The sequence below is a fragment of the Ixodes scapularis genome, unplaced genomic scaffold (genome assembly GCF_016920785.2).
Source record: "Ixodes scapularis isolate PalLabHiFi unplaced genomic scaffold, ASM1692078v2 PGA_scaffold2__306_contigs__length_199485367, whole genome shotgun sequence".
NCBI lineage: Eukaryota > Metazoa > Arthropoda > Arachnida > Ixodida > Ixodidae > Ixodes > Ixodes scapularis.
In genome coordinates, this window is record NW_024609857.1 from 163,086,043 (window position 1) to 163,101,632 (window position 15,590).

Below are 15,590 nucleotides of genomic sequence, written 5' to 3' on the forward strand. Positions count from 1 at the left end.
TAAGGATTTTATTCCATCGTATGCACTTTTATACACACCACGTCCACACACCACCAACCAAGTCGACCAATGACAACATAACACCCGGAATACACTAAGCCAAACATAGGCCCAAAACATTACAAAAAGAAAAATCTTTCAGCCAGACAAAAGGACAAGATAAGCCTCCGACTACACAAAGTCAACAAAGAACCGTTAAAAGGTTTTTTCAAACCCGCAAACACACGGAACCAAAGGGACACCGGTACTTAATCACCATAAAGCAAAAAAAAAAAAAAAAGGAAAAAACGGCAACCGATCATTCTAACCCGCACTACACATTGAAGGAAAGCGGAAGAGGGTAACCATGAACCAAAATACACAAAGGGGAGAATGCAAAAGTTCCAACCTCAACTACACACTTGAAAGAAGTAACAAGGAATACCAGAACAAACAATATGTCCTGCACCTGTACTGCATCTTTGTAGGCAGCGCACAAAGTGCTAAATAGCTTACAAAAAAAAAAAAAAAAAAAGGAACCGGGGGGTTTACATCTTGAGGAATTTTCTTGACCTTTCTCCTAGATGCATTGATGGCTGGCTAATACAATTTCCCATCGACTTAATTCGGACTGTTTCTTTCACTACCCTTTTTATCTCATTTTCCTCTCGATGTATTACCTCCGTTTCCGACCAAAACACCTTACAATTGTTGCACTCAGACACGTGCTTGGCGATCTCCGAGTTCGGTGCCCCGTTTTTTACATTTCTTTTATGCTCGGTCAGTCTGTCATTCACGCACCGCGAAGTTTGCCCCACATATCTAAAACCACATGCTAAGGGTATCTCATAGACTACACCTCCTTTGCAAGCCACTGACCTGTCCTGATGTTGCCTTCTGCATTCCTTTGGAGGTGCAAAGAACGGAGTCATCCTGTTTAATTTGTAATCTGATGAAAACACTACGTCAACTCCAAATCTGTGAGCACTCGCTTTAAGGTTATGCGAAACACTGTGGTAGTACGGGACTACGGCAATCTTTTTACTTCTTTCTCTCGTTGTTCCATTTCTCTCGCCGAAACTTGGGGAGAGCTGCCTCGTGATGAAAACTTTATCATAACCCGCATCCTCTAACCTCACCCACTGCCTTTTGAGGGCTTGGCCTACATGATGAAGACATGACTTCTTTAGAGCGTTTCCGATTATTGATTTGACCACCCAAGGCTTCACAGTCTTTGAATGGCAGCGTCTTCTACTTAAAACTGGCTTTGCCGATTCTTTTCCGTACTCCCAGCACACTCCTTCTTGCACGTGAATACGTAAATCTAAAAACTGTAAAACTCCTCTGTCTGGCCCTTCAACAGTAAAGGTAAGTTCCGGTGCTGAGGCTCTCACCAGACTCTCTATTGCTCCCGTATCCTTCCCATGAAAGCTCATGACCACAATGTCATCAACATACCTTCTCACTAAAACTTCACCCGACCCCCAAACTGCCAGCCTTTCCGAGATCGCGTTATCCAAAGAGTTTAAATAAATTTCTGCCAAAATAGGTGCCACCGCAGACCCAATACACACACCCTTCTTTTGAATCCACATGCGTTCCTTGAACTCCACTACCGTGGCTTTAAGATAAAGATCCAGGATCGCTAAAAAACTATCTACCGGAATCCCCGTACCTGATTGAAATTTTACCAAATTACGCTCCAAAGCCTCTCTAACCCTACTCATCAACAGCTGTTTTTCAAGAGAATAGTACAGATCTTTAATGTCCATCGAGATCAACGAGCATTGCCTCCCATGGTGAGCATCTAAAATCTGAACAAAATCGTCTGAGTTCCTTAACGAAAGACTGTTTTCCAATTTAGCGAAGTCTAAACCTTTTTGAAGAAACTTCGAAACCATGCTTTGCCACGTTCCGTTCTCATTAATAACCGTGCGGAACGGCATTTCCGGCTTGTGGTCCTTTAAGGAGAATTTTAAACTTAAAGTGCTTCTCGGCTGATTCAGGACTTTCCTGGCTAAGGTCTCTAAACCCTCGTCTTTAAGTGTAGCTGAGATGTCCTTCCTTAATTTTCCCAACTTGCCTTGCCATGCCATGAATACCGAGTCCAATGCCTCTGTTGACTTTTTTTCAAAAACCGCCAATGGAAGGGCGGCAAACATACCGCTCTTATCGGTCTGTAACAATTCCAGTGATCTAGATTTAAAGTCCTTTCTTACTTCCGTGATAGCCTGAAAATTCCTCCTGTCTTTTTTATACGAATCATCCAGAACTCTTTCCATTCTACTGACCGCGTAGTCCACAAAAGCAACCCTTTCGTCTAACCCTACCTTTCTAGCAATTGTCTGGATCGCGGAAAAAACATCTACTCTCGACGGTTTTACATTTACACAAAACTTCGGTCCTCCTCTCAACAATTCCTCCGTCCTCTCTGTAAATGCGACTTTACAAGGATTCACAATACCGCACCTCCGAGCCCCAGCGGATTGGTCACCATTCACAAAACTACAACTATTTCCAAACCCAACATTCGACCTTTTTACAGCGTCCAACACTAATCTTCGTCGCACATACCAGTTTCGTTCAAAATGCTGTCTTCTTCCTGTGTCCCACAGTCGAAACCTCTGGTGGTTCCTGTAGCCCTCTCCGAGTAGAATCGTCCAAAGCCGAACCGATGCCCTGTTCAGCTCAAGCACCCTGGCACTTGTGGCATCCCTGTACGCCTTGATGATCTTCTTTTTGCAGCTCCAGCGAATCCGGGTCGCCGAAAGATGCCCGAAGAGCCCAGGGTCCACGTGACGCTTTCTCAGAGAGATCCCAAAGAACGCCATGTCTGCCTGTAGGACGGCAAGGCGGCGTCCCAAAATGTCCAAAATCGTGTACGCTTGTACCAGTAGCGTAGTCGGTGGTGGGGAAAACGTGGGTCCATACGAAAACCCCAGTCTCGGGTTAAACAAAACTATGGTTAACTTCCACCACCTCGCCTGCACCCTTACAATTTTTTCGTTAGTTAAACCAATAGATGGCGACACGCGCCCATGGGATGGCTGAAATATGGGTTCACGGTGGGATGCAAGGAGGTTATAATGGGCAGGAGGTGGCGTCCCTATCTCCAATGCATGGAGCGAAGTGTAACGGAAGTAGGCGTGGCCACGAGCCGCAACGAGCATTTCTTGACCAATGGGAAGCCTAGTGAGTGGGCGCCGCCATTAATTTCGGTGCAAACAACCGCGTTGCCATGACATTTCCGTGGCAACGCGACTGTGTGCACCAAAATTAATGGCGGCACCCACTGTTATTTGAAACAGCGCTTAACGGGAGACTTTTAAACCGGTAGAGATTATTATAAACGAACGCCTGGTTGCCCAGCAGAAAGTAAGTGACTAGAATTGAGACGCTCTAGACGACGCACCGTGAAGGACTTGGCGGTGCGCAACGCATTTTTTAATCAACAGCAGCAGCAGTTCGCACGAGCGCGCATGCAAGCCAGGAGCGCACAGAACGGGCTCGCGCTTCCAGTTCTGACTTCGCTCGCACATAATGTGGAACTAAGTATAAACACTCACGCTGCAAAGCATTTGCATCGTGGACGCCCACGGCGGGCGCCGACCGCATCGAAAGCTAGCCTCGTGAAGCACACGCCGGAACAGATTAGAAAGCAGACGAACCGCCGGTCCCAGCCCAGGCGAAAATTTCTAACTGGGACCAGTTGGCACCTCAACTGGTTTCAACTGGGACTAACTGGTCCCAACTGGGAATCAACTGGGACTAACTGGTCCCAACTGGAAATCAACTGGGACCAATAGGAGCCCAACTAGGGCCAGCTGAGGGGTCAACTGGTTTGAACCATTCCCAGTTGGGAGTCGACTGGTTTGAACCATTCCCAGTTGGGAGTCAACTGGTTTGACTCCCAGTTGGGAATGGAGTGCACTGGAACCAGTTAGGAAAGTAACTGGTTGGAGCGATTCCCAGTCGGACTCCAAATGCCTTTCCCGTTCCCAGTTCACACTGGGCAACAATTTGGACAAATTGGGGGTGTATTGACCTATGCTAATGAAGAAAACTAAAAACACTTAAATTTTTAGATTTATACAAATAGGGAATTTTAATTACTGGGGTACATTTATATATTTATAAAAATAATATAAAAATTTTAATTAACTAAATAATTTTTTAATTGGAAAATATAATTAGTGACAAAATGTGTTCACCTAAATGAACATTTAGTGCATTATTAAAATATATTAAAACATTTATTTAAATACCTACAGTATTTTTTTTTCTTTTAATAAATAAATTTATCTTTTGACTAATCTGAGCTAGCCGGCCGCCGTGGCACGCGGGTGCGGATTAGTGGTACGCGCTGTCGACAGATGGCGCTGCCTATGCTGACGCCGGAGTCGGACGGACGCGGTCGAGAAGGGTCGCCATCGCCCAAGTTGGCGTCGTTATGAAAATGTCAAAACTACAGCTGCGCTTCTTTGGACCTAACTGTACACACCACGGTGGCGGCGGTGAACTTTGAGGATGGAAAGATGCAGTTCAGCGATCGGAGGGCACCCAGGAAAGACCGGACGCACATAGACCGGACGGAAGAGAACACGCCGCGGAGAGCACAATGGCGAAAATGGCGGGAGGTCTACCTCGAAAATGTTCGACTGTTGTGACAGAGATTGCAAGGTGGGAGCGCTACCGCATCTTATCTGGATTTCACCTGCGCAACGCAGGATCACGGGTGAGCACCTTTCTTCACGCGATGGGAAGAGAAGCTGAGGACGTCTTCACTAACAGACGCCAGCGGCCGATCTTCCTTCATCTCATGAATACCACCTCTGAAAAAGCGATTCAACCGTCGCAAGCAAGTGGCTAAACCCGGAGCGTGTACGTCACCAAACCTATTTAGTTTCATTCTCCAGTATTGTCAACCTTCCATTTTGTGCCGTGTTTCATTGTTGCTGGAGTTGGTACCAACTCCAACTGGGACCAGTTGTAACTGGGACCAATTCCAGCTGGGACCAACTCCAACTGGGAATTGTTCCATAAACCAGTTGCGACTGGGACCAACTGGTCCCAGTTGAACGACTCCAACTGGGACCAGTTGCAACTGGGAATTGTTCCATAAACCAGTTGCAACTGGTCCCAGTTGCAACTGGTTTATGGAACAATTCCCAGTTGCAACTGGTCCCAGTTGGAGTCGTCCATCTGGGACCAGTTAATCCCAGTTGCAACTGGTTTATGGTACAATTCCCAGTTGCAACTGGTCCCAGTTGGAGTTGGTCCCAGCTGGAATTGGTCCCAGTTACAACTGGTCCCAGTTGCAGTTGGTACCAACTCCAGCAACAATGAAACACGGCACAAAATGGAAGGTTGACAGTACTTTATTGTCAAAAACTTGGAGAATGAAACTAAATAGGTTCGGTGACGTATACGCTCCGGGTTTAGTCACTTGCTTCCGACGGTTGAATCGCTTTTTCAGAGGTGGTATTCATGAGATGAAGGAAGATCAGCCGCTGGCGTCTGTTAGTGAAGACGTCCTCAGCTTCTCTTCCCATCTCGTGAAGAAAGGTGCTCACCCGTGATCCTGCGTTGCGCAGGTGAAGTCCTGATTAGATGCGGTAGCGCTCCCACCTTGCAATCTCTGTCACAACAGTCGAACATTTTCGAGGTAGACCTCCCGCCATTTTCGCCATTGCGCTCTCCGCGGCGTGTTCTCTTCCGTCCGGTCTATGTGCGTCCGGTCTTTCCTGGGTGCCCTCCGATCGCTGAACTGCATCTTTCCATCCTCGAAGTTCACCGCCGCCACCGTGGTGTGTGTACAGTTAGGTCCAAAGAAGCGCAGCTGTAGTTTTGACATTTTCATAACGACGCCAACTTGGGCGATGGCAACCCTTCTCTACCGCGTCCGTCCGACTCCGGCGTCAGCATAGGCAGCGCCATCTGTCGACAGCACGTACCACTAATCCGCACCCGCGTGCCACGGCGGCCGGCTAGCTCTGATTAGTCAAAAGATAAATTTATTTATTAAAAGAAAAAAAAAATACTGTAGGTATTTAAATAAATGTTTTAATAATTTTAATAATGCACTAAAAGTGTAAATGTAGGTGAACACATTTTGTCATTAATTATATTTTCCAATTAAAAATTATTTAGTTAATTAAAATTTTTATATTATTTTTATAAATATATAAATGTACCCCAGTAATTAAAATTCCCTATTTGTATAAATCTAAAAATGTTAGTGTTTTTAGTTTTCTTCATTAGCAAAGGTCAATACACCCCCAACTTGTCCAAATTGTTGCCCAGTGTGAACTGGGAACGGGAAAGGCATTTGAAGTCCGACTGGGAATCGCTCCAACCAGTTACTTTCCTAACTGGTTCCAGTGCACTCCATTCCCAACTGGGAGTCAAACCAGTTGACTCCCAACTGGGAATGGTTCAAACCAGTCGACTCCCAACTGGGAATGGTTCAAACCAGTTGACCCCTCAGCTGGCCCCAGTTGGACTCCTATTGGTCCCAGTTGATTCCCAGTTGGGACCAGTTAGTCCCAGTTGATTCCCAGTTGGGACCAGTTAGTCCCAGTTGAAACCAGTTGAGGTGCCAACTGGTCCCAGTTAGAAATTTTCGCCTGGGGTGCGCTACCCCACGGCCTCGGAACGGGTGCGCAAGGCAGTCTGGGATTAAACGCATCTTCCGGCTTCACTCAGGCTGACGTCATGCCGGGTCCTGTCTGTTTAAACGTCCTTGGTGGGATGGCTCGAGCGCCATCACGTACCCATCGTGGCCTTGCTCGCGCCGCTGCCAGCTGGCTCTAGAGCCGCTAAATAAGCTGCGCTTAGAGTATCGGCACTCCGTTCCCCGACATTGTTGTGGGCGCCGCCATTTTGGCTCGTATGCAGAACGGACGCAACGGCCGATCGTCATGATTCAAAAGTGCGACTTCCTCAGCATTAGATTCGGCGTTAGGAAGGTAATGTAATATTGCTTTGCCCTGTCGCGAACGGTTTGAACATTTGTGGAGGGCGGAAAAGCATTTCCTGTGATTTCAGATAAAGCTTCAGATAACTGGCAACCATGATTTTAAGCCACAATATGGCCAAGTGTCGTTACTCTGAAGCGTAGCTTATTTAGTGGCACTAGCTGGCTCAATAGACCTTTCCAGAAAAGGGCTGCTGGCCGGTTTCATTTTCAGTGTTCGTGCGTATCGCGCGTGATTTGCTCGCTTTCCGAAGCGACGCACACGCGCGTGCTGAGCTGTGGAGATCGCACGCTGAGCTGTGGATTTGTAAACATTGGAAAGGTCTATAGCGTGGCCCAGCAAACTCATGTATGCGAGACATACCTCGGCAAACCTCACTCATGAGGGCCCTCACTCACCCTCACTCCCCTCATCTTCACAGGTGAGGTGAGGGTGAGTGAGTTTCTGAACCAGGAAAATTCATGAGTGTGAGGGTGAGTGAGGGCCGTGAGGGCTGTGAGGGCGGTGAGGGCCGTGAGGGCCGTGAGGGCCATGAGGGCGGTGAGGGGTATGAGGGCCGTGAGGGGCGTGAGGGCGGTGAGTGGCGTGATGGCCATGAGTGCGTGAGTGGTGTGAGGGCGGTGAGTGCGTGATGGGGTGTGAGGGCCATGAGTGCGTGAGGGCAGTGAGTGGCATGAGAGGCGTGAGGGCCGTGAGGGCCGTGAGGGCGGTGAGTACATGAGGTGGTGTGAGGGCCATGAGTGCGTGAGGGCGGTGAGTGCGTGAGGCCCCCTTCAGATCGAGCATCTTTCTCAGCAATTTTGGTGGTAATGGCGGGTTGTTTTCTAGCTTTCCCTAGATCGACACGAATTGCTGAGATCGGGTCCGGCTCGAAATAAGCAAGCAACTCGGAGCAATCCAAATGCGTTTGAAGCGGCTGCATTGAATCAGGGACGCAAAATTTTCACGTGATACCTCGTGCCGGGGATGATGACACCGAAAGACCTGGTTCTGGTTTGAAATCGATCGTTTTTTTGGAAATAAACTGTTTCAGAAATGTGCATTAGTATTCTTAACGAGATTTAAATGCACAAAAACACGTTTATAACGCGTAATTGTGTCTAAATAGAGCAGGAAAAATAAAACTTTATGATGACGATGGCAAATTGCAGCAATGGGTTGCTGCGTGTGATCGCGGGCGGCCCGTGTTGCTGGTGTTGCGACGTAAAGTTTCTGGGCGAAATTACCCCATCTGAAGCTGGCCTGAGTGGCGTGAGGGCCATCAGTGCGTGCGGGGCGTGAGGGGTGTGAGGGCCGCAAGGGTGGTGAGTGGCGTGAGGGCGGTGAGTGGCGTGAAGGCGGTGAGTGGCGTGAGGGCCGTGAGGGCCGTGAGGGCGGTGAGGGCCGTGAGGGCGGTGAGGGCGGTGAGTGGCGTGAGGGCCGTGAGGGCGGTGAGGGCGGTGAGGGCGGTGAGGGCCGTGAGGGCGGTGAGGGCCGCAAGGGCGGGGAGTGGCGTGAGGGCCATGAGTGAGTGAGGGGCGTGAGGGCCGTGAGGGCGGTGAGGGCCGTGAGGGCCGTGAGGGGCGTGAGGGCCGTGAGGGCGGTGAGTGCGTGAAAGCCGTGAGGTTCAGTGAGGGTGAGTGAAGGGCTGTAGGTGAGTGTGACTGTGAGGGTGAGGGTGAGTGAGGGGCTGAAGGTGAGTGTAGCTGTGAGGGTGAGGGTGAGTGAGGGGCTTAGGTGAGTGTGACTGTGAGGGTGAGGGTGAGTGAGGGCGACCTAAAATGCCGACCTCTGATGCGAGAATGTCAGGCTGGGTAATAATTGTTCTCCGATATAGGGACATGCGGTTCGGCGGTTGCCACGGGCTTTCGCAATAAATCTTACCAAGAAGGAATCAATTGTTAATTGACTTGTCAATATTCTGTCAATGAAAAATTATTCTGCAGGAATGCACGCTCAGTAGACTCCATCTTCCAAGACAAGTAAGTAAGTAAGTGGGTGAGTAAGTGATTTATTTGCACTTAAATTGGTGCGCACACGGCGGCGTGCCAGGCAAAGCAGATAGGCAAAAACCCTTACGCGTGTGCGTCTGCCAGCCTGCCGCCGCGTGCGTTGGGAGTTATAGTACTACCCAGCTTTAGAAGCGTTAAAATTATGATGGAAGTGATGATGGAGGTGGTGGTGATGACGATGATGTTGCTGATGACGATGGCGATGATGATGATTATGATTCAAGAGGAAGAGGGAGTGAGCGAGTGAAGATCATGATGGCAGCAGACGCGAAGGCATTCGTCGAGCAAATACCTTGCAAAGTTCCCGGGATTCATCGTGTGATGTGGGCAGAGGGCTACGAGAAGCTAATGGTATGGTCAAAAAGTCTCTAATGGCGGCAGGCAGCAGGGATTCGCTGTGACGAACAGTCCTGCCTCGAAGAAGTTCGGGCTGACCTGATCTTCTACCGAGACGTACGGCTGCCGATAGGCGAGTCCCCGAAAGAGATCCGTCGAGCAATCGGCACAGCACGCGAACTCGAGAAATCCGCCGTCTCTGATCGAGGGGCCGCCAGCCAAGGGTTCCGAGCCGTGTGTGGTGCGGCATGTCGGTCGTGCCAGGGGACGAGGCGCAGATTTTGCGGGTTGCGCGGCGCTGCACACTCTCCAGTCTCTCGATTATGTGTCGTTGAGGGGGAGACCAAACTGCAGAGCAGTATTCTAATGAAGGCAGGAATAAGGATGTATATAGTGCCTGCAGGACCGCCGGCCCACCTGGATTTGCGACGCGGGTGATGAAGCCAAGCGTCGTGCGGGACTTCGCGATAACGCCCGCAATATGTGCGGAAAAATCGAAGTTTTGGGAAAACGTGACACCCAAGATGGACAGGTGGTCTGATGCGGGTAATGGAGCGCCTTCTACAGTATATACAGGGCTTGTCGTTTTTTGCAGTTTGAGAAACGTATCACGGAACTCTTTGATGCGCTCAGGCTTAGGCGTTGTCTCGAGATCAATCTCTCTATATCTTCTAGATAGCTTTGCAAGTGACGTGCGTCAGACTGGGACGAAATTGTCGTCGTGATCGATGTATCGTCTGCGTATTCCACTAGAATACACTTGTCGTTGCGTGGCATGTCGTTCACGTACATGAGAAAGAGCGTCGGAGCGAGGACAGAGCCCTGTGGCACTCCTGATGAGATGACCCTTTCTGTAGAGCGTGCCCCACAGTACACAACTTGTTGCCTGCGATTCCGCAGAAACCTTGATATCCAGGTGAATAGGAAACCGTGTATGGCCTGCGTGTGTGAGCTTCTCAAGCAGGAGATTAATGTCGAGCGTATCAAACGCATTGCTTAGGTCAAGTTGGGTTAGATCTGTCATGGTTCGATTATCCATGTGATCACTGATAAAATGGGTAATAGTTGCCAGTGCTGATTCGCAGCTGCGACTTCTTCGAAAGCCGTGCTGACTGTCAGAGGGATAGCCGGATTCTTCAAAATGGTTGAGAAGCTGGCCGCTAACTATCCTTTCAAATGTTCGACAGACAATCGATGTGATTGAGACAGGACGGTAATGTTTTGGTTCATTCGTCGGCTTCCCTTTTCCCTTGTGTAGCGGAGTGACCAAAGCTCGTTGCCACGTTCCTAGCACAGTACCGCTGTCAAACAGCCCTTGCAGAATCTGGCAGGTGGTCGGCAGCATTAGCGGACAGAGCCTTTGGAACCACGTCGGCGCTATACCGTCTGGACCGCAGCTGTGAAAGGGCTTGATTTTGGAGAGCTCCTCCTGTAATGACTCGGTGGTGAAGGACACAGTGTCAAGTTTCGACTGGGCGAGGCTTCCCGCCCTTGTTGTCGAGGGTCGCGCTTCGGGGATGTCGGGGGCATCAGCGTAATGTTCGTTGAGCAAAATCAGTCCAGGGCAATTCGGGGGTGGGCCATTGTTGTTTATAGAGGAAAAGTGGTCGGCGAAAAGATTAGCGATCTCTTGTGGGGAGTCAGCCATCTTGCCGTGGACGACGAAACATGGTCGCTGGGATGAATGGCGTAGGGATCTAGTGTAGATCCAGAAGACTTTCGGATCTTTCTTAGCCCTTTCAGCAATATCGCTAACGTAGTTTTGGTGGGAGATGTAGATCGTAGCCTTAAGTGTCCGTTGGTGATGTTTTGCCAGTTGTAGAGTGGCAGGACACTGGGATCGGCGTGCCCGCCGAAACAGTGATCGCTTGATTCGCGCGGCCTTGATGATGTCGGCTGTGATCCACGGCGAGTGTTTTCGCTTTGATGAGCGGACGGAGCAAGGAACACATTCCTTCTGAATGGCGACCATGAAGTCACACCACAGGTCATAGTTGGATAACCAGTCTGATCCTGCAGAGGTCATACACTACGGTGCCAGGTGGGCCTATTGTACCATGTGATCAAAGTCAAGTTGCCGGAACCCCCACAACATACGAGCGTAATGCCGTGTGAGTGGCAGGGAGACTGCGTAGCGAAGTTCCACGGCTTTGTGGTCACTGCCGTGGAGGCCTTACGATACGTCAACAGCTTCGATGCTCGTCTGGTTGGAAACGAGCACCAAGTCAAGAAAGTTTGGTGTACTGTCGTGGGTCGTATACGTTGGCTGTTGGCATGCTTGGGCCAGGCCAGTGGCGCTCATAGTCTCAAGAAGGACGTCGTCGGAACGGTCGCGAGGGACTGGGTCCCCGTAAGAAAGCCAGTCAATGTGCGCGTTGAAGTCGCCGAAAAGAAGTATGTTTGCATAAGGTTTAGAGGCGGCAGATTCCAGGGGTGCTTCTAGTAGTCTATAGGCTTCCTCTCGTGAAGCGGGCGGGCAGTAAATGCAGCCCACAAGGATGGTTCCACGAGGAAAAAAAAGAAACTCAACGAAAAGCGCTTCGAGCTCCTTGTTTTCGAGGTCACAGCGGCGATTAACATGGATTTTTGATGGAATCGCCATCAGCACACCTCCACCTCTGCCACCTCTGTCCTTGCGAAACACGGTGTATGAGTCGAGAGGAAGTAACTCACTGTCAGCGACACTTGCGTCAAGCCACGTCTCGGTTAGCAAGATGGTCGAATACGGTGGGAGGGAGGAAGCAAGTGACTGAAGGTCTAAAATCTTGTTTTTTACACTGCGGCAGTTATTATACCAGAAAGTGGAAGATCTGTTAATGCCCGTTGGCTTTGAGTGCACAGATGCATCGGGCACACCGGTTGTGGCACTCGTGTCGATGCTAGAGGGGCTCGTGCATTCTGATAGCTCAAAAAACGAGTCGTGAAAAGGGGGCAGTTGGCACGAACCACAAAACCAGGACTCTGTTGAGGCTGACAGTCGTCGGTACACAGGAAGGGGCATGAGCTCGCATTTCCGGTGTGCCCATCGTCCACAGCCGTCACATTGAAGAGCCGCCACGTTGGCAGATACCATTCTTTCACATCGGCAGCAGGTGCGCCTGGGACCAGGGTTGGACGCGATATCACCAGAGAGGACAAGACACCAGATGGCAAGATTCCGGGTACTGCGGCAGGAGAGTAATGAGATAGTCGGGAGACGGCGTTCATGATGTATCTGGGCACAGAGCTTCGCCGGCACACCAGTCGACATTGGTCCAGTGGAGGTCCGGCACAGAAGAGCGCAGATCCAAATAATATCTTCGTTGAAATGTGCAAGGGAGCCGGCGCGTGTGCTCGCACTTTGCTTACGTGAAGCGACAGCACCGAGGAAACGGGAGTGAATAGCTGAAATTACTGCGAGCCCCACTACGAAGCGTTGGAATGGCGACATCTTGTTAGTTGGCGAGGCTAAAAATACCACCTGGGTTGGGGTTATTCGTCAATGGTCTCGCTCGTCGGGCGTCGCGAGATGTTTAGCTCACCACAAAGAATGTAGAAAGGAAGGAATGGGGAACCCTATCCGGGAACCGAGGCTATTGAAGACGGTGCACAGTGGTCCCGTCTTGATCGAGGACCGATTTTGTGATTTGAACTTACGCTTCGGACTGCTTGCTGGGTGTATTTGGGCTTTAACTAGGGTGAATTCTAGTGACAAATGGGAGAGCAATCAGAAAGACGATTACTCTCGGTGATCTCTTCTTCTTGTGGAAGCGGACGTCTAGTAAAATGCTTCGCGATTTACGGTACTTACCTCACCATTATAATGACGACTGCAAAGTGACGTCACGAAATGTTGTGTTTTACGGGATCCGGAAGATGTTGTAAAGGTTGTTACGTTATAGGTTCCCAGAAAACGAATGGACGTCGCAATATTTTCGGAAGTACCGACAGATATAATGTTGTAAGTACAGCTTAGAAGGAATATGATGAAAAGCATCAGAATAAATAGGAAGACGTTTATTTGCAATAAAGACGCTATGAATGGGCGGCGTTTAGCGACGGCAAGCGATGAGTGTTCGGGCAAGCGACGGCAAGCGATGAGCGTTCACATGATTGCTAACTGTGGACATGCGGACAATGAAGGCCTGTTTTGTCGGGAGATGGAGGTGCGGTGATGACCTGATATCGGACGACTCGTGGCAGACGAACAAGCAAGTTTCTATTCAGCGAATGGTAAGCGTCCAGTGTCAAGCACAGCACATCGCTACCGACGTTGTCGACGTTTCGAACACTTACCGCTTTCGACAAAAGTGTTGGCACCTCGGCTAACTTTGCGGAAAGACTCAAAGTCTTCCTCGAGTCCAGCGCCATCATGAATAGTAGCTGAAAACAGTGCTGAAAACGATCCACTATTCAGCCGGTAGGTGGCGCGAAACGTATCCGCATCTGCGGAGTCAAGGTCGATGCGTACTCTAAGTGGTTGGAAGTTTACAAGATGCATGCCACGACGTCCAAACATGTCAATGAAGTTCTACGCTCTGTTTTCGTTACTTCGGCCTTACCGAAAATACTTTTCTCTGAGAACGCGCTGAATCTTGTTTCAAGCAAAATAAAAAAAGTCTTTTGAAAAAAAAACAAAAAAAACAGCATCAGGCACCACATGAGTGCGCCATACTATCCTGCATCTAACGGGCAAGCAGAACAGATGGTGTGCGAAATGAAGAAAGCCCTCTTGAAGATTACGGAAGAAGCAGTTCCGTGAAGGATCGCCAGGTTCTTGTTCCGGCAGCATGCGACGGTCTCATCTTCCACGCGGAGAACACCCGCCGAAGCAATGTTTGGCGGACGAAAGGTCACACCCCTCGATCTTATGACACTATGGCCTACGAACGACGATCGGGAGATTCAAAGATGCGGAGTAATGGCAGTTTATTCGATCGGACAACTCGTCTACGGGAGGAATTTCAGCGGAAGTCCGGCCTTCCAAGTAAAACTCGAGTAGAAAAGGCTCCATGTTGGTTGACCAGAAGGTGTCATCCCTTTGAATGCGTTGGATATCAATGCCCTTCAGTGTAAGTAAACAGAAATCACAAAACTCTTTTTGCGTATTGTGTAAATGTCCTTGTATTTGGTAGTAAAAGCTATGGTGGTGACTTAGACCATTCACACCAGGCTCCTTTTTCTTAGCTTTACCTCATACTTTTTTGCGGTTTCAGTCGACACTTTACCTCAACGAGGCCATTTGTTCCAAGCAATCCATCAGGGGATGCTGCTAGAAATCCGTGCATCATATTAACGAATAAACTGCACTTTTGCACAGCGCAGTTTTGCTGTTCTACGTACAGTTGTAAAGCAGCATCCTTATTGATTTTACCATATTCTGTTGCGGGTGAAGTATTTGGGTACACGATACTTGAAACAAGTCCGGCACTGTAAGTTGTGGATCGACGCCCACTCATGTCGTCGTCCTTATATAGAGCCTTATCATCTAATCATCACCTCGTCATCTCATATTGCTCTTCATCAACTTTAAGTACAATAGGCTACCGCCATGTTACAATCCAAAAATTGCAAAATTGAGTCGTTCAGTCCTCCATTATGGTTATTATTTATACGTTATTACGTTACATTACCTCAAGACGATCGACATCCATCGTCGATCTTCAAATATACAATTCTCTGGCGGGCGGCGGCGTCAGCGGTGCGCGCGCGCAGAGTTGGACGCGTCGGCAGCCGGCCTAGCGCCGGTGGCACGCTGCGCAAGTCTCTCAACCTGTGGTACACGAACTGTCGTAGCATGAAGAATAAGGTCCAGGATTTTCAGACTATTGTAAGCTCACTACCAGCAACACGATCTTCATGCTCACGGAGACCTGGCTCGACGCCAGTGTGCACGGCGGCGAGCTTTTGGGCACTTCACACGCCATATACCGCCGAGACAGAGGTGGCAGATGGGGAGGAGTACTCGTTGCCGTCCCTAACGGCATCACAGCCGACCGGAGGCACGACCTTGAGCACCCCGACCTGGAGGCGATCTTCCTCGATCTTTACACGCCACAAGGTATTGTCCTCCTCGGGTGCGTGTACTGCCCCCCCCCCCCCCCCCCCCCTGCACGCGGGACGCCGCCTATAAGCTACTCGACGCCTCCCTCACCTGTGCATTGCTGAAACCGTACCGTGACGTCCTGATCATTGGTGATTTTAACTCGCATATCGACTGGTGGAGTCACGACGAACCGTTTCCTGGTGATGCTCTTGACGATTTTCTCCTGGACTCAACTTCTTCAGCTGGGCTTCTGCAAGTCTGCCACAGCCCCACTTACCTGCC

The 15,590-nt window shown here is 49.7% G+C and overlaps 1 protein-coding gene across 1 annotated transcript; it reads right to left on the reverse strand.

The window, feature by feature from the left end:
- Nucleotides 1-527: 527 nt before the first annotated feature.
- Nucleotides 528-2,810, reverse strand: LOC115309782. The gene has a single exon (XM_040219958.2). The coding sequence runs from the start codon at nt 2,808-2,810 to the stop codon at nt 528-530; it is 2,283 nt and encodes a 760-aa protein (XP_040075892.2).
- Nucleotides 2,811-15,590: the final 12,780 nt, after the last annotated feature.